Genomic DNA, 24,715 nt, shown 5'->3' with positions numbered 1-24,715 from the left:
TGTGTAGGTCTGTGTGCCTTTAAAGAAAAAGAATGTGAAGTTCTGTTTGCAGATTATGTTAAAGTAAGTGAGCTTTCAAGCCATAATGTATATAGGATAGTGTTACAAGTTTTAAGGTAGTTTATGGAAGATTGAGAGAGAGGATCAAGTCCATTTTGATAGCCAGAGATGAGATTTATTAACAAATTAGATTAACACACATTTAGAAGTGAACATGGCCTGGATTGTACAAGTCAGTGTTTTTCAGAATTTAATGAATAGTTTCATTTTAGTCTCCTTAAAAGTTAGAATTAAGCAGATATGATGGTGCATACCACAGTTTCTGTTAGGTGGAGGCAAAAGAGTAAAGGAGCATTGAAGGCTGACCTGGCTTAAGAGAGCGTTTTCCAGCCAGCCCAGGTTATGTAGAAAGACCCTGTACAAGAACAAATAAGAGCAGTTAGAATTACTGCCAGTCCTCAGTTCTGCTCACCCTTCTACTTCAGTACATTATCATGTTTATTAATGCTTGTTCCAAAAGCAAACCTCTTCCTCAAGACCAGAAGCCACTTCAAGTTAAACCAGCTCCTTTTCTGAGAAGTCGATTCAGAAAACCACAACCAAACTTGTCAAGAGCGGCTCTAAGGAGAGCAACCCTAGAAACAGAGCATTGTGTGCCTGGGAAGCCATCAGAAGCATGCAGAGTGCCGCAGGACAGTGACCAAGCTGCTGCTCCTCCTTCTCAATATGTGAGTGATGATTGATTTATGTTTGTGGTTACTACAGTCATGTAATTTTTACTGTGTACGGTGCTGTTCTATGCCTACCGTCATCATTTGTATAGCTTATGTTAAACATCTGCTGGCTGGTGGGCTGGTATGGGTGTGTGTTTGGAAAGCATCTGAGATATTTTAGACTCTGCTTGACGTTCTGGTTATGTCACCATATTAGGGTAACATGAAAAATAAAATGCTAGGTATGAGTTGAAGGAGATATTTTACTTACTTCATTAATTTAGTTCATAACAAATTAAGATTATATGTCAAACTTTAAACAATTGAAATGTTAATAGTAAAATCAGTGGTTCTTTGTTTTCATTTTGTCTTTGTTTTCTTAGGAACCTTACAACGTTAGGACAGCTTTCTGTCATTGAACTACATCCTCTGCCTTCTTAACTTTTATTTTGAGATAGGTTCTCATGAAGTTTGCCCAGACTGGCTTTGAACTCGTTCTATAACCTAGGGAAATCTTGAATTTGCCATCTTCCTGTCTCCTAAATAACTGGGATTGCAGATCTGGATACCAGGCCTGGCTAAATTGAATGTATTTCGTGTTTTAAGATATATTTGTTATGTATGTGAGTGTTCTACCTACATGTTTCTCTGAACACCAGAAGAGGGCATTAGATTTTTACTATAGATTGTTGTGAGCCACCATGTGGTTTCTGGGAATTGAACTCATGATTTCTAGAAGAGCACCTAGTGCTCTTAACTGCTGAGCCCATCTCTCCAGAACCAAATTGAATTTATTTTAAAGTACTTTTTACAATTAAAATAGATATTTTGCATTTTAGAATAACTTTATGTTTGTGCTTCCTTCAACTTTATAAAAGTTAAGCTACTTTTCCAATTTTATGTGTATGGGTGTTTAGCGATGTAAGCACTGCCCACTGAAGCTAGAAAGGGGCCTCAGATCCCTTGGGGTTGAATTTCTACAGATGGTTGTGAGCCACCATATATTTGTTGGGAATTGATCCTGGGTCTTCTAGAAGAGCGGCCAGTACACTTAATGGCCAGCCATCTCACCTGTCTGATAGAAAAACTGCTTTTTATGTAATATTTTTCGTTATGAAATCTTTAATTTGGAGAATTACGTCTGTATTCCAAAACTGGAAGTCCTGTATCCTATTTCTTTCTTCTCCCTAATTAATGTGGCAATTGTGAATATATTCAGATTTATAAGTATTATATGCTACAATGCTTAGCATCTGATGTTTCCATTTCACATAGTATTTTAAACCTCTTTTGGGCTTAGTACAAAGAAAAAACATTTTAAAGGAGTCATATACTGGAGTGTATAAGAGAAAACGTTTTAAAGGGGTCAAAATCTGGAGTGTATAAAGCTACACTGGTTGTGGTACAGGGTGCAGTTTAAGAGAATAAAGCAAGAGAACTGCAGTCCAAGGCACGTGTAGGGAAAGGCAGCAGAGTGGAACCCTGCGTCTTCTTTGTAGAAGGAGTTCCAGCCCAGCCAGAGCTGTAGTCTACCTCAAATCAAAGGAAGGAGAAAGAAAAAGAAATAAAATTTAGTTTTCTATTGATATGCTATCTTATTTCCAGTGTTTTGAAATCATGTCTTTGTTCATGCACGTTTCTATGGTTGTTAAATCGTTTTGTGAGATAAGTTTCTTTAGACGTAGAAATGCTGCAGGGTAGATACTACCCCTTATTATCCACAAAGAGTAGGTTGGTTTATTTTTTCATGAATGCTCTGTGATTTTTATTTCCTTTTTTCCTTTTTAAACTTCTAGAATGAACCTTCCCTAATGGCATCAAGAGAAAATGATAAATCAGGTCATGAAGAGGAGGAGGCTGTGGTCCTACCATGTACAGAGACCGGAAAGGACCCTTTGCCGCCAAATTCATGTGACCCTAAAGAGGATTCTCAGCCAACCCAAAACCAGGAAAATGGCTTAGTTGTTCCTATTGGGTAAACAGTGATATTTCCTTAAAAATCTAAAATAAGAGAGGCTTTTCTTTGAAATATCTCTTTATTTTAAAAAAATGTGAATAGAGAATAATTAATAGGACAGGCCACCTAAAATTCAGAATTAGATGGAATTGAATGTTTTTAGTGCCTTATTGTTAACTGTTTAAGATTTATGAAAAGTACCACACTAAGTGTATATATATACTATAAATTTTTTGACTTTTAAAAAGTTGGCAAAAAAAATAATAAAATTTACTCTCTTTAGTTATAAAAACACAGTGACATAAACCATAAATCATTGTCTTATTGTTTTACAGGCAACACCACCAACCATCCATCCATCCATCCCAGAACACTGCTTTTTTTTTCATAAACCTTTTAATGGAACTTTGTAATCATTAAACATCAACTTCCACTTCACTCTTCCTCTTCTTCTGCTTGGCCTCTGCCGTTCTGTCATCTGACTTTTTGCACATTTGTTTGTCATGGGCACATTGTGTTACATTTGAGAATTGACATGAGCTTCCTCTGCCTGACTCCCTTACCCCCTTACTTCCCCCCCTTTTCTATGCTAGGTTTAAATCTAGGGCTGTACTCAGGCCAAGCCTCTCCTTCCATTTGGCCACACCCCTAAACCTGAAATAACATTTTTTTAAACCTTTCGCTTTCCCAACTTTGATAACATATTTTTGTAGTAAAGAGATATTTTCTGTGAATAATTCAAAAAAATATTTTAATGGGAGTTTATTACAGGACACTCAAGGTTCTTATAGTTCTTAGAGTTGTCAACTTTTTGTAGTCAAGCTCTCTTATTTCCTCCTTTTCCTTTTTTTTAGGACTCAGACGACGAATCTGGTCACACAGGAAACAAAGCAAAATGTTGTCCAAACTACTGTACCAGTGAGGGGTCGACTTCAGAGACCAAGACCAAATGTGCAAAAGGCCAGGCAAAGGCAAATAGTAGAAAACAGTGAACCGGAAGGCGTAGCTAAGAATGAAGGACCAGAACTTCAAAAAGAGGAGACTAGAACCTGCCCGACTGTGGTGAGAGAATGAATCTGTAACTAGTTGATCCTTAGTGAATACTGAGAGAACAAATGATAGCTTTGCCTCCGCTTGGTGTCCCATATTCTCCTCAGTTGATACGTGACGACTGCAGCTTCTGTTTCACATCTATTGCTTGGTATTCTCTGAAGAGTTTATAGCTTTCTCTTAATACTGTGGTAACTAACTTCCCCATCAGGAAGTTATATCATTTTTTGCTGCATAAATCACAGTGTACTGCTTTGATTGACAGTTTAACTTCTTTAACAGTCTTTTACCCTTTTAGATAGTGTCTCATTATTTAGCTGAGACTGGCCTTTATCCTCCGGCCTCACCTCCTGTGTGCTTTAAGCACAGAAATGCATTATCATTCCATTCTGCTTAACTATAATTTCTTGCTTTTTCTTTTGCATTGAGTGTATGGCTGAGGCTACCTTTAAATTTCTGATCCACCTGCTGTGACCTCCCAAATGCTGCAGTTGTAGGGCTATGCCACTACATCAGCTTTACCTAGGCTTTTAGTTTATTTTTAACATTTACCTATGTATTAGTGTGGTCAGAGGACAACTTGTGGGAGTCCATTCTTTCCCTTTATCATGTGAATTCCGAGGATTGGAGTCAGGTTGTCATACCTGTGGCTTTTATTATTTGAGTCATTAATAAGTGCTGGCCCTTAATTTCTTAGTAAGCCTTTTGGTGTTAGAAAAAAAAATTAAGTCCCCAAAATGTTATTTTTTAACTAGTCATTGATTGTGTTCTTTTCTCTGGGTATTAAAGTAAAACCTGGAGATGGGTTGACACCCAGAGGGGGGCTTTCCCTTCTCAAAAGAGGGTGGTTTAGGGGTGACATGTGTGAGGGGGTACTGGGAGGAGAGGAACAGCTGATAATGGGTTGTAAAGTGAATACATAAATTAAAAAAAAAAAAAGAAACAGATGAAACGAAGATTAAAAGTGATTTGTAATCCCCACTCCTAAAAAAATAGTTATTAAACTTTGGGTGCTGAGGATCAAACCCAGAGCTTTGTGTACACTAGGCATGTGGTATGGAATTGAACTATACCTCCAGTACTAATCAGTACAAATTAAATTATTTTATAACAGATGACTATCTTAGAGTGGATGGATATGTGTGGTTGTGATACATGCATATATTTATTTGGGCATGCGCACATGTGCATGTAGGTATGGGTCAAAGGGTAATAATATATGGTATATTCCTTTATTTTTTGAGACAAGGTCTTTCACTGAACCTGGATGCTATTGCTTTAGCTAAGAGGGCTCCTCTCGAACCCCAGAGGTGCACTGTCCACCATTCTCTAGTGCTAGGTTACAGATGGGCTCTGTTACATTTGCCTCAGGTAGAGCTGGGGATCTAAACTCAGGCCCTCATGTTTGTTGATCAGGTACTCTTACCTCCTGAATCCTCATCCCAGCCCTCTTGGTGCCTTTGTAGAATTATGTCTGCATGGAACTGTAATGGAACATTGCACTAGGTGACACTGGACACTATTTTGGCTGTAGACCATGAATACTGGATGAATTCAGGTCAATATTTTAAAAACCAAAGTGACTCAGGCATATGGCAGTGACAGTGCATGCAGATCTTTCAGGTTCACTTCCCAGAATCCCAAAGAGGAGAAATAGAAATGGAATAGTCATTCTTTGATTAAAATGTTTGAAGATAATTTGTGGATAAAAATTAAATCACATGCCAGAGGATAGTGGCTATCACCTTTGATTTTAGCTTTCTAGGGGCAGAGGCAGTGGTTCTCTGAGTTTGAGGCCAATCTGATCTACAGAGAGAGTTCTAGGACAGCCAGAGCTACAATGAAAACCTGACTCAAAAACAGAATAAAACAAAACAAAAATTAAAAAAAAAAATCTCACTTAGTTTCGTCTTTTCAGGCAAACTCTTCTCAAATTGAAAGTGAAGTTCCAGTTGAAGTGTCCTCTGGAGTTCCAGAGTACAAAGAGAATGAAAGTCAAGGCCACGTGGTTCCAGCAGAAAGCTTAAGTATTAACAAAACCCGTGTTTTACGTGAACAGATAAGGTGGGTTTAGTTTTCATGAGAAAAGCATGAACCTTGTCAAACACAGTTTTCTGCTTGTTACATACTTGGTTTTATTCGAAGACATTCTGTTTTGCTTTTGTGTTTTCTGACCCCTTTACATGCCAGCCAAGTGTTCTACTATTTTTATATTATCTGAGACAGAATTTTGCTAAAATGCCCAGGCTGGCTTTAAGCTTGCTTATAGGCCAGGAAAGCCATGAATTTGTGATTCTACTGTTTCAGCCTTAGTTGCTGGGATGAAGCTTGTGCAGTCATCCCAGCAACTAAGTAGTCCTGGTTTAAAATTGCCCCATTCTGTACAGGGTATGGTGACTTGTGCCTTTAATTTTATTTAGCACTTGGAAGGCAGAGGAAGGAGTTCGAGTTCAGTTATGACTCTAATCTCTAGGCTCATAATTTTGTTGCCTCCTTTGAAATTAGTAATATTTTATTCTTAACTATGTTTTAAACTTTATTTCATTATTTTGTGGTTAGGGATATGTGACCACATGTCACCTTTCAGGAGTTGGTTCTCTCTCTTCACCTTATGGGAATTAAATGTAGCTTGTCAGCCTTAGTGGCAAGTGCCTTTACCCACTGGGGCAGCCCCTATACTTTCAGAGTCACATGTGATGACATTTTTCCTTGTAGGTGGACCCTAATGGCTCTACTATTAAGCAGAATCTTCAGCTCCATGTTTTTTTTAAAAAAAAAAAAAAAACAACCTCAGAAAAGCTTTTCATTTACTTGTTTTTAAAGATACCTTTCCTGATGCTGAAATGTATTAGCCAACATCATAATCATGTTAAAACTTACTAATTACCTTCATGTTTCCAGAAAGAATGGTTAGTGTGATTAGTATCTCTTTTCTGAGTATTTTGGAAATTAGTTTCTCATGGATGAAAACACAAACTCTCACTCCCCCACACACATTTGTTTGTATGTGTGCTGGGGATTGAACCTGATATAGTGCTAGCGAGTTACCTGCCACTGAGCTACATTCCGATCCTTGTATTTATTTTTGAGCATCCTAATTCAGGTTCTAGCCTGTTGTTAAGATATTCCCACAAGTCTTTAGGTATTCTAGCTACCATGGTGGCTTTGGCTTTCTTTGAATATTTAAACAGTGGGCTTTTTTTTTCCCCCTTTTTCTCTTTCCTGAAATGGTTTATGTTAAGAACCTTAAGACACTGAAAGACCTTTCCCATGGGCTTTAGGAATGTGGGATGATAGACTGTCAGGCAAGACCATGTTAGACCTAGTAAATGAAAGAAAGATGAATACTATAATCTGTTTCGCAGGTAATACAGAAAATGTAAGTTACAAAAGATTTTATGGGACAGGAGAGATGTCTCAGTGGTTGAGTACCGACTGCCCTTCCAGAGGTCCTGCATTCAAATCCTGTCAACCATATGGTGGCTCACAACCATCTGTAATGGGATCTGGTGCCCTCTTCTGGTGTGTCTGAAGAGAGTGACAGTGTACTCAAAATAAATAAATCCTTTTTTTTAAGTATGTTTTGTTTCACATATAAAATGCAATGTTTCATTTTCCATGCTGTTTCATTTCCAATTTATACATAATCCTTTGAACTTAACATCAGTTTGAATCCAGAATTATTTATTGTTGTTAAATTGATAGATAGTTTTGGTCTTCACTATAATTTGTACTTCATTCTAGGCATGAAAATAAACCATATGTTCCTCGCCCAGCACTGCTGATAAGAAGGCGGTTCCAAAAGCCTAAACCAAACTTAGGAGGAGCACGTCCTAAAGATGAGCAGCCAGGTGTAGAGAAAGGTCCGGCAGATGAAAGCATAGGGCTGAAATCAGAAGGTCTCCTGCTGCAGAAGGGGCACTGTGATACCCAGCTTTCTCTACAAGCACCGGTAAGTCTATTGTGTCAGCTCATGAAGGAGAGAGGGCAGTGGCAAGAAAATCACTTCTGTGCTGTACACACTTCCCTGAAAAGTGAGTGACCTCACAGCTTGTACAGATTTGACCACCTGTGGCTTTTCATGTTTAAGAGACTAGGCCAGACTGCTAAACCATATTGATATAGATTGTGTCCATGGTGATATTATTTTTATTTGTTTGTTTCTTTCTTTTTCTTCCTTTGTTCTTTAAGGAAAAGACAGAAATGCCTCTGGAGGTTTCAGTGAGAAAAGATCGGGTACATTCTGAAGAGTCGGGTTCTGACAGAAATGATACTCAGCTAAAAGCAGGATCATCAGGAGGTGCCAGGGATGAGATTGTGGAGGAGCCTACATCTTCTTCGGGCCTTGAAGATCAGACTCTCAGTAAACAAATTAGGTAATTTTTTTATTTTAGAGACTAAGAATAGGAAATAAAAGCACTTATTTCTTAAAGTTTTACCTTAATGCACTGTTTTTTTCCCCAAGACTATTATTTATAACTGTTCATTATTTTTTCTGACCAAAAGATAGTGTGCCTTACCTTGGTAATTAGAATGCTAATGCTACTTTGGCTGTAAACAGTAACAAAGGGGACTTTCATAATTTTTAAGAAAGTGGGAAGGAACCTAAGTTCTTGAAAAACATTTTTTCCTATCTACATACCTGACAAGATAAACCAGTACCATTGTTTGATCTCAGGCATTTTTGATTGGTTCCAAGTATTTTATATGTTTTTCTTTTAGTTATTTCTAATGTTGTGTTTATCTCAGTCACCATATCATAGTTATTAGGCCAAGATTAAAAATTTCTTATGCAAAAAAACCTTACTCTGAAATATTTCTAGATCTATAAGCATTCACTCTGAATCAGATGCTAAGTAGTAGTCACTTCCTTTCTATTTTGATGGTCCATATTTTTAAAAGAATGGGTAGGGCTAGGCATACAGTTCATGAATATATCTGTGTATGACTTTTGAGGCCTTAGGTCCAATTCTAACATCATAAAATGAAATGGTATATCTTCATTTTTGTCATTGTTGGGAGTCAAAACTTAGGACTTTCCATGATGGATAAGCGTCCTACCACTGAGCTCTGTCTCTATCTCTCATCTTTATTTAGTGGCTGGAATTGAGGTTTTACTTTTAACAGTCTGGTTTTCATTGAGATTATCCTGGTGCTTACATAATGATAACCGTTGTTCTGGTTAAACATCCAGCCATCCACAACTGTTGAAAGAATCAAGCTATTCCAAAACTGTTTCACATCGAAGAATAAGTCTCTCTTCTGCCTCTGAGTATGAGATAGATCACAGTGGGAAAAGAACACATAGGAAGATGAAACCAAGTGTGACCAAAGGGCGTGGATCAAAGCGAATTCGAGGTAAGACTGCTAAGAAGGAACCTAGAGCTTCCAAGTCCATGTTGGTGACTCTTCGGGCTTCTCAGAAAGAGGATGAAGATGATGCTGAGGATTTTGATTCTGATGACTATGAGGAAGAAACCTATCATCTTGCCCCAGAAGAATTAAACAAAGCACCAGTGTTTGTACCTGTTGGTCTCAGATCCCCTGAACCAGTTTCTGCTCAGATCGAGGAAACAATGGAAGAGGTAGTTTGTGTTTTGTTTTGTTTTTTTTTTCAATTTTTGGCACTTTCACCCCCTTTAATAGATGATTGTTTCTTCTCTTAATGATTATTAGAGTCTGAAGAGTTCTTTCTCTAAATATCTATTGTCAAAAGTAATTTATTTGGGACTTAGTGAATACCTTAAGGAACACAGATGTGTCCTGTATAGCCATCATTCAGTTTTCATAGTCCTTACTCCACAGGGGACTCAGTTAACTCTGATAGGAAATTGCTTACTTGTATCTATCAGCTACTTAGTGTAGCTTTTGACTAATTTGGAAAAAGGCTTAACAGGTGTTCTTTGTTATCTCTATAGTAGGGTTTATGTTGTGGTTGGTAAAGAAGATAGAATCAATTTCCCCAGTCTCTTGTTTCTCTGCTCTTAGTTCTTTTGGAGGTAGAAATGGATTTGCTAGAATGCTTGGTAATTCTGTATTTAAGGATTTTTTTTTTTTAATCAAAAAACCCTGGTTATATAATTTTCCTTTGTCAAAGGTTTTAATTTCTATCTTTACCACCATCCATTTCTCCTCTCCTCATCTGTTCTCACTTGGGTTTTTTTCCCTCCTTTCCACTCTCTGGCTTTTCATGATAAGTAGTCATTCTACAGCTACAGTATGCCCCATTGTTGGCTTTGTTTGGTTTGATTTCATTTAGTGATGGCACATGCCTTTAGTCAGGAGGTAGAGGCAGATGGGTCTCTATGAGTTTGAGACCAGCCTGGTATACAGAGCAAGTTCTAGGACAGCCAGGGTTGCATAGAGAAACCCTGTTTCAAAAATTTTAGGGAAAAAATCTGTACTATTCTAATGAGGTGGGTGTGAAGTAGAGGAACGTGCTTTGCCTCCTTGTCTTACCTCTGGTGTCACATTCCCACTTTGCAGCTTTAAAGTTTCCTGTTCTCATTCAATTCTTAGTCATTTAGCCGGTTATTGAGCAGTTCTGGATCAGTTTGTATAGGGATTTAGAGAATACTTTCCGAGTCACTTGAAATAGAATCAGTTCGCTGGTTGTAGAGATGATGTTGGAGACACTTCAGGTCGTGTTATGGCACATCTTCCAAGAGGAGGTGCCATTCTTGAATTTGCAATGTTACACTTGTGAATCCAAAGGAGCATCTACCTTTAATTTATTCAGGATTATTGGTAGCATGTCAAATGTCTAAAGGGAAATGAGTTTGCAGAATTCTTGACATTAACTAAATAATACTGAAAGTTCAAGTTATACTAAATGTAGGAAAGTTAGTTTTGTTGAAGCACAGGTGTTAATACTACTCGGAGTCCATCTTTATATCCTCTCCCCCAGCACACTGGGTGAAGGCAAGCTAATAGTGAAATTCATTTCCAGTACTCAGACTTCAGGGAGTATTTCTACAGAAAGAATATCTTGTTCAGTGGCACTGTTTTGTCCCCTTTCCTGGCAATCAAAGTTTGGGCCCTGCAGACATGAACTCTGGGCTATCTTCAGCCTATCATAGTAGCAATTTTGATTCAGCAGTTGAACAGAAACCATTTAAATCATATTTCCTTTGGTCTAGAGAGATGGCTCAGCAGCTAAGAGTTCTTGCTGCCCAATCATGAGGACCATAATTCAAATTCCAGCACCCATATCCAGCAAATTCCTGTAACTCCAGCTCAAATGGACCCAGCAACCTCTCCTGGCCCCTGGAGGCTCACAGATGTGATCATATTCCCTGACCCATACATATACTTAAAATAAATCTTTTACAGAGTGTATTCTTTTTAACCAGCTGTCAAATGTTAAGTGAATCCATTAGTGGGTGATGAGAGAGGGTTGTTGCACTTGGAGTGATACAGTGATCAGTGTTTTCCAGCACATCGAGTCTTCTCTATTATAGTATTTATGGTAGTGTACAGTTGGTTTCATGTATAGTTAACATGTGTTAAGTATCTTTAATGTGACCTTGTATCCTATGCTTACATGAATGTGTTTTGTAAACAATACTTAATGTTAGGCAAGTGGCAGAAATTGGGACAAAGTTTGAGGACTGAAATGACATGCCAGTTACTCAAAGGTTATCTATAGAAAATTTGATAACTGGTTGTAAAGCCCCAGACCCCTCAGAACTGTAATGTTTTACTTCTGCTAAGTTGTTAGTCACTAAGAATTAATGTAATTCAGTTTTAAGTTGTGTAACTGTGGCATAGTTCTGCATTTTAATGTTTAATTTTGCTTATTAATGTAGAAAATGAGGTGTTTTAATGTTTGTAATTTGCCAAATTGATCATTAGATCCTTCTTATGACAGCTTGAGATAACCATGGACGTTGCAGACATAGGATGTGTAACTGTTGTTGAACATGAACTTTCACATGTGGACACAACAACTGGGGAGGAAGAACCAGGAAAAGCTTTGAACCCACCGTCATTTGTAAGTGTCTCTATTTATATACCGCCTTCCGTCTGGTCACCTCCCGAAGATTGCAGCATTATTCTTGTAACGTTTATGTTTTCCTATTATGTGGGGAACTGGTCTTATGAAGGGGTGAAACTTGTGAATTTTTATGTATTTTACTTCTGATTATAAAACTTTTCTATTTGTTTGGTAAGGCTCAATATCATCATAGACTTTTACCTCAAAATTCTGAGGCATAAGTCTATATTAAATGAATTACAGTAACAATACAAAACTAACTCATCATAAATACTATAGTAGATATGGATTTAAAAAACCAACAAGAGTTATGTTTGCCTTTATTTGGTGTTTGTGAATGTTTTGCCTGCATATATGTATGTGCACCATTTCTAGTAGGTTTTTCTAGTGGATCTGAGGAAGAAACCATCTCTTCCCTTCCTGGTTTTATGGGATTTGGTAATGCTTCATCATTTCTTGGCATTCCACCTTGTCCTCCACTGGTTTATGACAGTTTTCCTATGATTTTATCTTTAATTGGCACATTGGATTAGTCCTATTGTAGTATTGAATTAGGGCTAATCTTGTGGTTTTGTTTTAAGCTGAGTATATTTATGAAGACCTTTTCCAGAGAAGATACATTTATAGTATTGGAAATATGAAATTCAATTTATAATACTTTATAGTTTGAGTGTGATTGATTTTTTTTTTGTTTTGCTAGATGATTACCTTGGTGAGAGCCCTGTTGTAATTCCATTCCTTGACATGGAACAAGTGGACATTCTTTTTTTTTCTAAGACAGAGTTTCTTTTTGTGTAACTCTGACTGTTGTGGAACTCTGTAGACCAGGCTATTCTCAAACTCAGAGATTCACCTGCCTCTTCTTCTTAATGCTGGAATTAAAGGCGTAGACCACCACTTCCTGGCTCACAAGTGGACATTCTTGATTTGGTCATAGTCTTAGGGGGAAAGCAGTTGATACTGTGTTTTATATTGATCTTGCTGAATAGCTGTTTCTCATTTGATTTTTGCTCTTACAACCAATTCAAGGGCTATAAAAGTTTGCTTTTTAAGTCACATTTGACAGTTGTACTGCGCAGCAGGTCAGTGGAGCTCCTTGTGCTCCTCTCTGGACAGCTGTCTCCTGTTCACTTACCGCTTACTAACATTTGTTATGCTTTAACCACACACTGTAGAAAGTCTTTGTCCTTTCTAGACTTAGTTTTTATTGGGTAAAAACTGGTAGCATATTGGACTAGAGATGAAGGATTATAACTGAGAATAGGAGACAGGTAAATCAGGAGTGAGATACAAAAGAGTTTGGTCTGTAAGCTTATTTCTGTTCTTACTTGCGAACCTTTGTGGATAAACGTAAAGAAAAAATTTAGTATCATAACTAAAAACACAGGATTATAAAACATTATGCTTAAAAACAGCAAAACCAGAATATTTGGCAGAAACATTTAACATGTTTTTCCTTTTTTTAGGAAATGGTCATAGGTGAACAGACCCAAGAAGAACCAGGTAACTGTTAACAAAGAATTGATTAAGACTGGTTAACTGTATTGTAATAATTAGCAGTTATGATAGGTAAATGGGACAGTCTGCTAAAATATATAGAACAAAGACATTAACCTGTTATGTTGATAGGAACCTCACCTTCTCAGAACCTAAGTTTAGAAGGTGAGCCTAGAATCAGTGTTAAGTAAGGAAGTAGTGATACTTGCTTTGGAGCTGCACACAGTAAGTGTGGGAAGTGTCTTCAGTGTGTAAAAGTCAACCTCAATGAGCTAAGTATGACGTAAGCGGACTGACTGGAGTACTGGCAGAGTGGTGTGGAGGCAGTGCACCTGATTACTAGAAGACAGGGATCTGAGCAGGAAGTTTTCCTAAGTGGAGAGACTTTGAGAGTCATTTTTATGTTTTAATGTTGGTATATTTCCCCCAAGGTCCCAGTGATGGAAGCACAGAAGCTGCCATAACTTTACTTACAATGGGAGATATAGTATTACAGTCAGAAGTCATTCCTGGACAAGGTGATGGTAAGACTGGAAGATAAATCCTACCCTGAGAAAAACCCTTTAAAAATGTGTTAACAAGGTATACCTACATGCTGAGTAACCTTCATCTTTAGTAAGAAGGTTTTTATGTTAGAAATTGTCAGTGTTGTTGTTCATTCATTATTTTGCTTCGTTTCTTCAGGTATAGTGGCAACAATTCTGAAAGGATACGGTTGGCTTATTAAGAGTAGTTTGGGGCTGGAGAGATTCTTCAACTATTAAAAAATAGCTAAGCTCATGACTAAAACTACAAGAATAATTTGGCTGGACTAGATGGCCTTTAATGTTCAGCCGTTGGGAAGCAGAAGTAGGCAGATCTCTGAGTTTGTATCCAGCCTGGTCAACATAGTGAATTCCAGGCCAGCCAAGCTTGTCTGATGTAGGAGAGCTGGGGAGTGAGGGGTTAATTGTATTCAAAGAATAATTACCTGGTAAATCCTCAGCCTGCGGTAGTATAAACATTGGGTATTGTGCATCATTGACCACTGACCACTTTATAGATATTTCTTTAGCTTGAGGTGGTGATCATAACTGACATAAATATATAAAGGGGCAAATAGATGATTTATTCTATAGTAGTGCAAGAAGACAAAGGAAATGCCAACTTAAATCTTAAACACATTAGTCCAGTGTAAAACTGTATAGTTATTTTAATTTTTATCTTTGTGTTATAAGGTATTGAACCCAGGACCTTCCTTGCTAGGCGATTGCTCTATAACTGAGCTAAATCTCTTATCACAAAAGCTGAAGCTTGTATTCATTATCTTTAACTATAGCTAATTGTATTACAGGCAATTGTTTTGACTGGTAATGGCTGATCTGCCATTCACTTTAATTGTATGACTTGTAAGATCATAACTGTGCATCTTTCAGAGAAATGTCTTAATTTGTGTTCCAGGCAGGGCTTTTTTCTCAGGTAGAATGTCTTAGTTGCACTGGTACAAATTTCTAGTATTTAAAGTACAATATTTAAAAACTAGTGAAGATACCCTGCTTGAAACCATTTCGTTATATCGTTACTGAAAATAGCAAAAAGACTTGATTTAACTTAGAGTACCCCAGAAATTTAGTGAGAAGAATAATTGAGCTTATTACAAGTCAAATTCTAGAATGACGAGTAAAATAATGAAATTAAATTTGGATCCTAATAGAACAAACTTATAATAGTGAAATTAAATTAGACAATTATTAAATGTCGAGAAATTTTATTCAAGTAGCTATTAATATTAGATCAATTTTAATTTCCTATTTTTTTCTGCAGTAGGAGTATGTGTATTTCCTGATGTTCATTCAAAGGATAAAAGTCATGTTCCTTTTAGCCCAGATAATGTAAATCAAAACATTGTTCATGACTATCAGGAGGTTTGTCCACCTGTCATTAGTATGTCGCATGCATCATTTGAAGAAAACAAGATTGTGTCGAAGGAACAAAGCAGTAGAGAAGCTCCTGTGAAGGAAGAAGCAATGGAGGAGACTCTGTCAACCAGGTTGTTTTCACATTCGACTAACAGATGGTTAAACGGCACCAGTTTAGTTCTTAGCTTCTAGTAATGCTTGTATATGGATAGTGCTAACTTTTCACAGCTTAAATTAAAGATTATATGACACTGATACTGGTTTGTTAGTTTGCATATAAAACCACAGCTGTATGTTTTCTGTGTCTTTGAAGCTTAAGTGAAATAGATTTATATAAATGTTTTACAGATATGGTGGTCTCCATTTTCTTCTTAGGGCTTTGCAAACTTCCCACTTTTTAGTTTTAGTGTTCAGAAATGGCCATTTGCCAGGTGTGTGGTACGTACCTGTAATTCAGCCTTCAGGAGGCTGAAGCAGGAGGTGGTCTGAGTTTTGGGGGCCTCATGTCATGTTGGTGCTTTGTCAGAGCAGATAGACAAGCACACAGGTACCTGAGTGCGGCTGCATTAGCTGTGCCAAAGGGCTCACACTGATGACGCCACACCTCCTTCCTTCTAGGAGTACAGCTTCTGCAATGAGCACAGACTTAAAAATGGAGACTGCGGTTGTTACACCTACACCAAATTCGGAGACGACTTTAGAGATCAGTGAGCTTGATGATCATCAGGAAGTCGCCATAACTAAAGGGGCAGAAGTGGAAATTCAAAGAGGTGAGTTTAAGTTTTCTCTTACAAAGTTACAATGACGTCATGAAATGGCTCAGTGGGTAAAGGCACTTGCCACACAAGTCTGTACACCCGCGTTTGATCAGTGAAACCTCTATAAAGGTAGAAGAGAGAACTGACTCCACCAAGTTGTTCTCTGACCTTTCTCTGACCTTCAAATGCTCCCTGTGGCAATGCAGCTCTTGTAAATAAATTGTTTTAAACATATTTTGTGTGTGCCGATATTTTGTTCACATGCATGTTTTGAGAGGTGGTGAGAACACTCCTGATTCAAGCACTCTGGAGGCAGAGCCTGTCTGAACCAGAAGTATTGTTTCTTTACTGAGACATGGTTCACATACAGTTCAATTTACCTGTTTAAAGTTTGCCCTTCAGTGGTGTTCTGTTCACCAGATTGTAGAATTATCACAGTCAGCAGCTACACTCCAACCCTAAGCAACCAATTTCAATTTCTCTTTGTATAATGGCTTATTCTAGATATGCCGTGTAAATAGAAACATACAATCTATGGTTCAGCCTGGTGTTCTTTACTTAGCATCATGAGTCAGCATTCATCTATATGGTGACATGTATTACTGTCATGTGTGTGTATAGAGTAGGACTGCGTGTGTGGGGGTTGGAAGACAGCCATGTGGAGTTGCTTCTCTCCTCCCCACCATGCAGGCTGCCACATTTTCTTGGTCAGAGCCTTTACTCACTGGACCCTGGTGGTTTTGTTTGTTTTGTTTTGGTGTTGTTGCCGCCAGATAATATTTTCCTGCATAACTCCACCACATTTGTTTATTATCTGTCGGTGAGCGTCTGGGGTGTGTCGTGTTCTATAATAAATAACACTGCTATGAGCGCTCATGTAGACATGTTTTTATTTCTCTTGGGTTTATACATACAAAGTAGAATTTCTGGGTCAAGCAATATTTCTATTTTTCCCCTTCCCTTCCCCATGCTAGGGTTGAATTCTGGTTTTCAAACATGCTAAACGCACATTCTGTCACTGAGCTTCATCTTGGGAGTAACTATTAAGTTTTTCAAGAAGATACCAGGTATTTACCTGGCAATTTTTATATGTTATGTGGCAGTTAAATTAAAGAAAGAGTAGTTGCATGGCTTTATATTTTTAACTAGCAATCTATGAGAGTTTGTCTGATGTCTCTCTGTCTGTCTGTACGACCCACATAAGACAGGATTACACTATGCGTTCAAAGCTGACTAGGAACCTCACTGTGCAGTTTAGGCTGGCCTTAAACTTGGAATCATCCTATTTCAGTCTCCCAGAAGCAAAGAATTTTAGTTTCTGTCTCCTCCTAGACACTTAACTTCTTTTTTAGTGGTACTGGGATATGAACTCAGGGTCAGAAACCTGGTAAGCAGATACTAAAGTTGTATCACATCCACAGCCCTCCAAGACAGTACTATCTTTTTATTAAAACTGTCTTGATGTGAAGCAGGGTTTCATTGTAAATTTCACCAATAATACATGGATGTGTGGACATTTGGGCCACTAAATACATGTGGAAATTAGAGGGCAGGTTTTGGTTTTCTTCTACCATTGATTCCAGGGATTGAATTTAGATCATTACACCTTGTACACCAGCTTGATTGTTTGTTTGTTCTTTGTTTCATTTTATGTGTATGAGTGATTTGCCTGCATGTGTATATCTGTGCACTCATTTGTGATTGGTGCCTGCAGAAGCCAGAAGGGTTTGCCAGATCCCCTGGAACTTGAATAACAAATGTAAGAGCTGGGACTTAAATTTAGGTGTTCTGCCTGATCTGCAAGTGTTCTTAACTGCTTGAGCTCTCTTAGTTTTCAAATGGCCTTAATATTGTGATGCATACATTAACTCCTACCTTCATGCCAGAGGTGTGATCCTTAGGAAAAGCAGTAGAAGTCATAGCCCTCCTAGATTATTGAATTCATACTTAGAAAATCTGGATAATTAGCACCATTTCCCCCTGATTTTGGGTTCCTAATATTTGAGATTTCCTTTCAGCCAGCAATGTCTGACAGTATATGCAGGTAGTAAATTAATTTAACTGGCTTGAACAGTATCCAGAAGTACATATGTAGTTTCTCTCTCAATGTGTCCCACCCCTCTGCCTGGTTCATATCATTCCTTATACTTAGAACTATTTTTCTTGCCCTATGTGTGATAGCATTTAAAATTTTATTGTACTTACCGTGTGTGTGTGTGTGTGTGTGTGTGTGTGTGTGTGTGTGTGTGTGTGTGTGTGTGTGTGTATGTGTGTGTGTGTGTGTTTGTGTGTGTTTGTGTGTGTGTGTGTGTGTGTGTGTGTGTGTGTGTGTGTCTGTCTGTCTGTGTCTGGGTTGTGTGACTGTACACATAACATGGTGCATGTGTGAGGCTGCAGGGTAGCTTGCTGGAGTCAGTTCTTTCATAGTGTGAGACCCAGAGCTTGACCCAAAGGGTCAGACTTGATGACAACTGCTGTTATCCATGTAACCACACCTCCAGGACATCCAGTGTAGTACGATTATTAGACAGACTCGTTTGTACTCAGTTCTAATCCTCTTTTGGGTGTGGGCTTGTAATTACTTTTTAAACTATGTATTATTGCACCTGTATGTATGAGTGGGTGTGCATAAGTGTATGTGCATGTGTGCTTGTATGAGTGTGTCTGTGTGTGTGGGTATGTGTGCATATGTCATAGAGGATGTGAGACTATCAGATGACAACTTGAGGGAGTCAGTTTTCTCATTTCATGTGTGGGTCCTGAAGATTGAACTTTGTCTTGGTGGTGGTCGCTGTTGGCTAGCAGATGAGCCATCTTGCCAGCCCTTAATTATACTACTATTTTTCATCACGACTTTATAGAACTGTTACCACTGAAGGGTGCAATTGCTTTGGCACCCAGGAATGAAGTATATGCAGTGTAAGTTTGTTAATTATGTTTTACTTTTCGACAGTCTGCGCAAACCCATTCTTCTGCTGTGTGTATTAGCTGACTTTTGGAGTATGAGAAGCTTAGTGGGGTCACCAAATCTGTTTTCTAAGTGAGAATATGTTTCTTTTTCTTTTTTTTTTTTTAATATTTATTTACTTTATGTCTGTAAGTACACTGTAGCTGTCCTCAGACACACCAGAAGAGGGCATCAGATCGCATTACAGATGGTTGTGAGTCACCATGTGGTTGCTGGGAATTGAACTCAGGACCACTGGAAGAGCAGTCAGTGCTCCTAACCACTGAGCCATCTCACCAGCCTGAGAATATGTTTCTAATATAGAGATGTAGCTGTACTATTTTGAACTGTATCTTAAGTGTATTTTTCTTGTCCCCCCTCAAAGAAATTGAGGAAAATTATCCCAAAGCAGTAGAATTAGAAGATAAAAGCCTTGAGCCAGTTACCACAGCAGAGATGGAGGAACAGAAGCAGCTGCTGTGTGTGCATGATGTTGAAGGGGCCGGTGTTCCTCAAGAAGCAGTCCTACCCGAAAGGTAAAGGAGGGAAGGATGCTGGCATTCATTTTATGTTGTGCCTTAGCTTTTGCCACAGAATTCCATTATAGTTAATATTTTTAAAGTTGGAAACGTTACATTAAATGATAGTACTTAGTCCTAAAAGTAATTCTGTGCTTGTTTGACTGGTTTAAAATAATGGACTGAAACTATTTCAGAATTGAAGATCTTGAGAACTTGAAAGAGGTCCAGATGTTGGGCACTGCAGTTGTTTCGTCTGAGATAGGGCAGCACACACTTGATTCAGGTCAGGGTCTCGGTGAGAGTGCTGCTGAAGAAACCCTCAGAGAAAGCCCTAAAGGCAGCGGCGTGCCCATGTGTCATGTGCCAGAGGTAAGGTGACATCAAGTGCAGTAGCAAATGGTGTGGTTCTCCTTTCTCCGTTTACCTTTTCAGTTCTACAGGCCTTTGAGAAATACATGCTCAGCTGTGTTGAGGCTCACACTTGCAATTTAAACTCTTGAGACGGGAGACACAAGTTTGGGGGCAACATGGGCTTTATTTTATAACAAGAACTAGGTTAGCCTGAGTTACATAGCAAAACCCTGTCTCAAAACAACAACAACAACCCCCCCAAACAGAACACACAGTTGATTTCAGCACTTAAGAGGGAGATATAAACAGATCTCTCTGAATTCCAAGCCTCCCTGCTCCACATTGTCAGACCTTGTGTTTAAAACAAACAAAAACTCCCAAATAGGTAGGTTCATTTGATCAGTTTCATCACTGGTTCCCAAATGCTCTTTGGTCAGCTCCCTTTCTGCTTCCTGCTAGCTCCTAAGCTAGCTCCTCAGTCTGTCATCCTAGTGCTGGGGGAAGAAGATCTCTGGAGCCCAGGAGCTTGAGACCAGCTTTGGCTCTGCAGACACAAAAACAGGAGCATGATAGGACTTTTGGTGTGTTTTTGGTCTCTTGACTTCTCAAGGCCATAGAATAGTGGTTCTCTACTTTCCTAATGCTTATCCCTTTTAATAAAGTTCCTCATGTTATGGTGACCCCACTCTGACACTGAAAAATTATGGAATAACCACATCTGACAATTTAATTGGCTATTTTAAGCTTATTTAAGATAAGCCTTTAAGTTTGGAGATGCTGTCTCTTTATTATATGTCAAACTGTCAGAAACTTTCTTAAGCTTAATTTCTTTTCAATTTCTTCTTTAATGGCAGAGCGTGCCATCCAATATTCCAGAAGCCCAACAAGAAAACATCAATCCTCAAGATGTTACAGGTATGAAAGGCTGCTTCCAGCAAAGTGTCATAGATAGTGTGGAGTGTAATTTTTAATTTTAGCCTTTTTTTTTGGGGGGGGGGGGAGATAGGGTCTGTCTTTATAGTCCTGGACCTTGCTAAGTAGACTGGGCTGGCCTCAAACTCACAAAAATCCTCCCACCTCTGCCTCCCTAGTGCTAGCATTATAGGTATATTCCGTCACACCTGGCTTTCATGTAACTATCTGGGAAAGAAGCACAAAATGGCTCTAAAAGAAGCCAATGGTAGTCATAAAATACAAATGTGAAGTTTATCCTACAGAATATCCTATGTAGGCTTTTGGGGTTGGGGTATGTGGTTTTTATTGTTATTGTTTTGTTTTTTACTTAGTTTTGGTGTTATATGTTATGCGAATCATTTTAGAGATGAAATAATGATTTTGTACTATTTCTTGGTTTAGCTTTTCATTGCTCGCTTTTAACTTTGACAGTGAATCTATTTGCTAATGTACAGCAAGATGGGGAAGGTGAACAAGCCTTCATTTTAACATTGGTGGAGATCCCAACTAATGTGACAGAAGGATTTGTTGACACCTCCATGCAGTTGATGCCAAGCTCTCTGCTGCCAGCACCTATATTGGTCAGATCTGGAAATACAGGAGAAAGAGGTGACCTGAGGTAAAGAAGTTAAACCTTTTTACCAGTAAGAAAGGTGCCACGTGAATCAAGTATTAAGTCAACTCTGTATCAACTCTTCTTTATAGTTAGGGTTAACAGTTCAAGTGAGTGCTGCTCGCTGTGATGTCTGCATGTATGAAGAAGGCTAATGTCTACATAGGAGAAAAATGTGATTGTCTATGTGTAGGTTATCTCACCTAACGCAGTGATCCAGGTCTGCTCATTTTCTTGGTAGCCACAAATTTTATTTTTCCTTTTAATTGAGTAACAAATACTTGTATATGTGTACGTACATGTGCACATTTTCCGTATCTACTCATCTGTCATAGTTCCTATAATTTGACTGGTACTAATAGTAGTACAGTAAACATGTGTACTTGGGTTTTTGCACATCGATTTCATTTCCTTCAGATCTACATGTATGTACATCATAAGGTAGGTCTATAGATTTTTGAGGATTCCATTGTGTTTTATGTCAAGGGATTTTTACTCCCACTAGTAGGGTATACGTTTTTTCACATTATTGCTAACATTTTTTTTTTTTTATTTTGCTTTGTTCAGTAATAGCTAATGAGACTGTGATAAGATAGCTTGATGTAGTTTTGGTGTTGAACTGCTGTGCTTTTGAGAAGTTGAGACCTATTGTGATCAGTTGTCCACTTTTAATTTAGTAAGTTAGTATGTATTGGTTGCATGAAGACAAGTGTTTCATTCTGACACTGGATACATGCAACTCTATGGGTCTGGCTATGTAACCTGGCTTGGGTTTAGTCTTTCTGCCTCAGCTTCCTGAGTAGTGGGATTATAGGTATGGTTACATAGCTACATTTTTTTAAAAAAATGTGTATATGGGCTGGCAAGGTAGCACAAGAGGTAAAAGCATTTGTTTGCAAGCCTGATGACCTGGGTATGATCCCCAGAATTCACATGGTGGAAGAAAACTTGCAAGATGTCCTCTGAACTCAAGACATTCTTTGGCACACATGCCTTCTTACTCCCACCATGCAAATAAATTAGAAAAAAAAACATCATTTGCATATTTCTGTATTAGTCTTATTGTGATAAATAGTTGCAAACGATTTCCTGTATTTCTGGTTTTTTTCCCCTACGTTGTTTCCTTCATTTCAGAAGCTCTATAACTTGGTTTAATTCCATTTGTTCATTGATACATTTGTTTCCTGAGCTCTTAGAGTGTTTCTCTGTATTTCCTTCTTGTATTTTCAAAGTTCCAGGACTTACATTACGTTTTTGATCTTTTAGAGTTGATGGTGTGTAAGCAAAGGGGTCTAGGTTTTTGTTTGTTTGGATTGGTTTTGAGGGCTTTTATTTTGTTTGTGTTTAGATTTATTGTATATGTGTGAGTGTTTTGCTTGAATGTATGTACTGTTTGTATGCACCTGATTCCCTTGGAGGCCAAGAGAGGGCAGATCACCCTGAAACTGGAATTACCAGGTCAACTGTGATGTGCTGGGAACTAAAGCTAGTTCCTCTGCAAGAGCAACGAGTACTTTTAATGACAGAGATGTCTCTCTAGCTCCAGGGATTCTGTTCCCCACACCCATACCCACTGTCCTGCTTTGTTACTGTGTTTCTTTAGGATATTTTGAAAACAGGTATGTTAATGTTTGTAGAGGTGCTCTTTTATTCTCAGGATTGCTTTGGCTATTCAGGCTCTTTCATTTCTGTGTGAATTTTTGTATTCTTTTCTAGTTCTGTGGAGATCAAATTGTTTGGTATTTTGAAGGAAGTTGCTATTACTGGATTAAACACAGATCAAAAGCAACTTGGAGGGAGGAAAGGATTTATATTTTACCTTACAAGTTACAGTCCATCATTGCGGGAAGTCAGAACAGGAACTGGATGCAGGACCTGAGGCAGAGGCCATGGAGGAATGCTACGTACTGACTGGCTTGGTTTGTTTTTTCAGGGGTACCTGCCCAGAGCTGGCACCACCCCAGGGCCTGGGAACTATACCATTAGTTGTTAATCAGGAACTGCTTCCCAGACTTGCTATGAGCCAGGTTTAGTGGGGCATTTTCTCCATTGAGTAGCTCTTCCCAGATGATCCTGACCTGTTTCAGATTGAGAAATCTAACCAGTGTCATTATTTTGGCTAGTAAAACTGGTTTAGCTATTTTAACTTCCCAGTCCATGAACCTGGGAGGGTATTCCGTCTTCTGCTCTCTTCAGTTTCTTCAGTGATTGTCCTTTCAGTCTTTAAAGTCTTTCACCTGCTGTAGGATTTGTTTGTTTGTTTGTTTTTGTGTTCGGTTTTTTTTGTTTTGTTTTTTAGGCTGCTGTGAATGGATTCTTTTTTGGTTTCATTCTCAGTGAGTTTATTATTGGTATAAAGAAATGTTAGAGTGTGAAGTCTGTCTGGCTCCTGGTCTTAGATTAAATGCTTTTTTGTCGTTGTTATTGTTGTTGTTTTTGATAGGGTGCCTGTGAATTTATCATATCTATCCTTTATTGTGTCCCACCATTGTAGGGAGCTGTTTGTGCCACACCCAAACATGGCGCCGGCTTCCCGCCGAGAACTCAGCAAACAGAGCTGTTGCCCAGCCAAGAGACTTAATGCGCATGCGCCACATACGTCATAGCCCGCTCTCGGGGCATACTATTGAGTTACTGGAGAGCGCACCAATCAGGTAGCGAGTCTCCTAGGCATATATAGCAGTGCATTTCTCCCCCACGTGAGGAAGAGGAGAGGAAGACAGTGGAGAGATTGCGGGAGACCCCACGTGGAGGGATGGCAGAGAGATACCACGTGGAGAGAGACCCGATAGGAGAGATTGCGGGAGGTCCCACGTGGAGAGAGAGTGGACAGAGAGATCGCACGTGGGAGACTGCACGTGAGAGGTTGCCTAGATAGTAGAACCCGGTAGGGAGTCCCCGGCTCAGAGAAGTTTCCTGCTCAAGAAGTCCCCTGCTCAGAGTGCTATACAATAAAGGTTGTCCACAGAAGAATCTGTTTGTTTGTTGCATGCCTGTTCCTATTGGCGGGAAGCGTGGGCGCGTGACACACCATCTTTTTAATTGTTGATGGGTTTTACCATGGAGGTCTATTGAGATGATTATGTAATATTTATTCTTGGTTGTATTCTTGCTGTTATTGATTAGTGATGTTAGACCATCCTCACTCTTTAGAATGAAATTCTCTAGATTATGGGATACAATCTCTAAGGTTTCTTTTCAACTAAATAAATATAGATTAAGGGAAAATGAGAAAGAACTCAAGATTTCTGTATTCTATGGAGCAAGGATGTTGGTTGTACTTGTAGGTGTCTGTACTTCTGTCAGATTTTTCAAGGCCATAGTGGCTTCATAGAGTGAGTTTGAAAGAGCCTCTTTGGGCTGGAGCTATGGCTCAGTGGTTAAGAGCACTGACTGCTCTTCCAGAGGTCCTGAGTTCAATTCCCAGCAACCACATGGCGGCTCACAACCATCTGTAAAA

General features: G+C 38.7%; 1 protein-coding gene across 1 annotated transcript in view; it reads left to right on the top strand.

The window, feature by feature from the left end:
• The window catches only part of BDP1 (BDP1 general transcription factor IIIB subunit), an 80,010-nt gene that overhangs the window by 42,562 nt on the left and 12,733 nt on the right, over window positions 1-24,715 (top strand). Inside the window, exons 19-34 of the mRNA XM_080924840.1 lie at window positions 521-728; window positions 2,510-2,688; window positions 3,525-3,732; window positions 5,639-5,784; window positions 7,465-7,672; window positions 7,912-8,096; window positions 8,915-9,305; window positions 11,591-11,713; window positions 13,183-13,219; window positions 13,645-13,737; window positions 15,017-15,242; window positions 15,730-15,881; window positions 19,202-19,352; window positions 19,532-19,706; window positions 20,543-20,603; window positions 21,075-21,261. Of these exons, the coding sequence (XP_080780966.1) occupies window positions 521-728; window positions 2,510-2,688; window positions 3,525-3,732; window positions 5,639-5,784; window positions 7,465-7,672; window positions 7,912-8,096; window positions 8,915-9,305; window positions 11,591-11,713; window positions 13,183-13,219; window positions 13,645-13,737; window positions 15,017-15,242; window positions 15,730-15,881; window positions 19,202-19,352; window positions 19,532-19,706; window positions 20,543-20,603; window positions 21,075-21,261 (2,730 nt within the window). The remainder of the gene's footprint in view (window positions 1-520; window positions 729-2,509; window positions 2,689-3,524; window positions 3,733-5,638; window positions 5,785-7,464; window positions 7,673-7,911; window positions 8,097-8,914; window positions 9,306-11,590; window positions 11,714-13,182; window positions 13,220-13,644; window positions 13,738-15,016; window positions 15,243-15,729; window positions 15,882-19,201; window positions 19,353-19,531; window positions 19,707-20,542; window positions 20,604-21,074; window positions 21,262-24,715) is intronic.

Source organism: Micromys minutus, assembly GCF_963924665.1.
Source record: "Micromys minutus genome assembly, chromosome: 11".
Lineage (NCBI taxonomy): Eukaryota > Metazoa > Chordata > Mammalia > Rodentia > Muridae > Micromys > Micromys minutus.
Note: the sequence above shows the minus strand (reverse complement) of the source record. Positions and strands in the feature narration are given on the sequence as shown.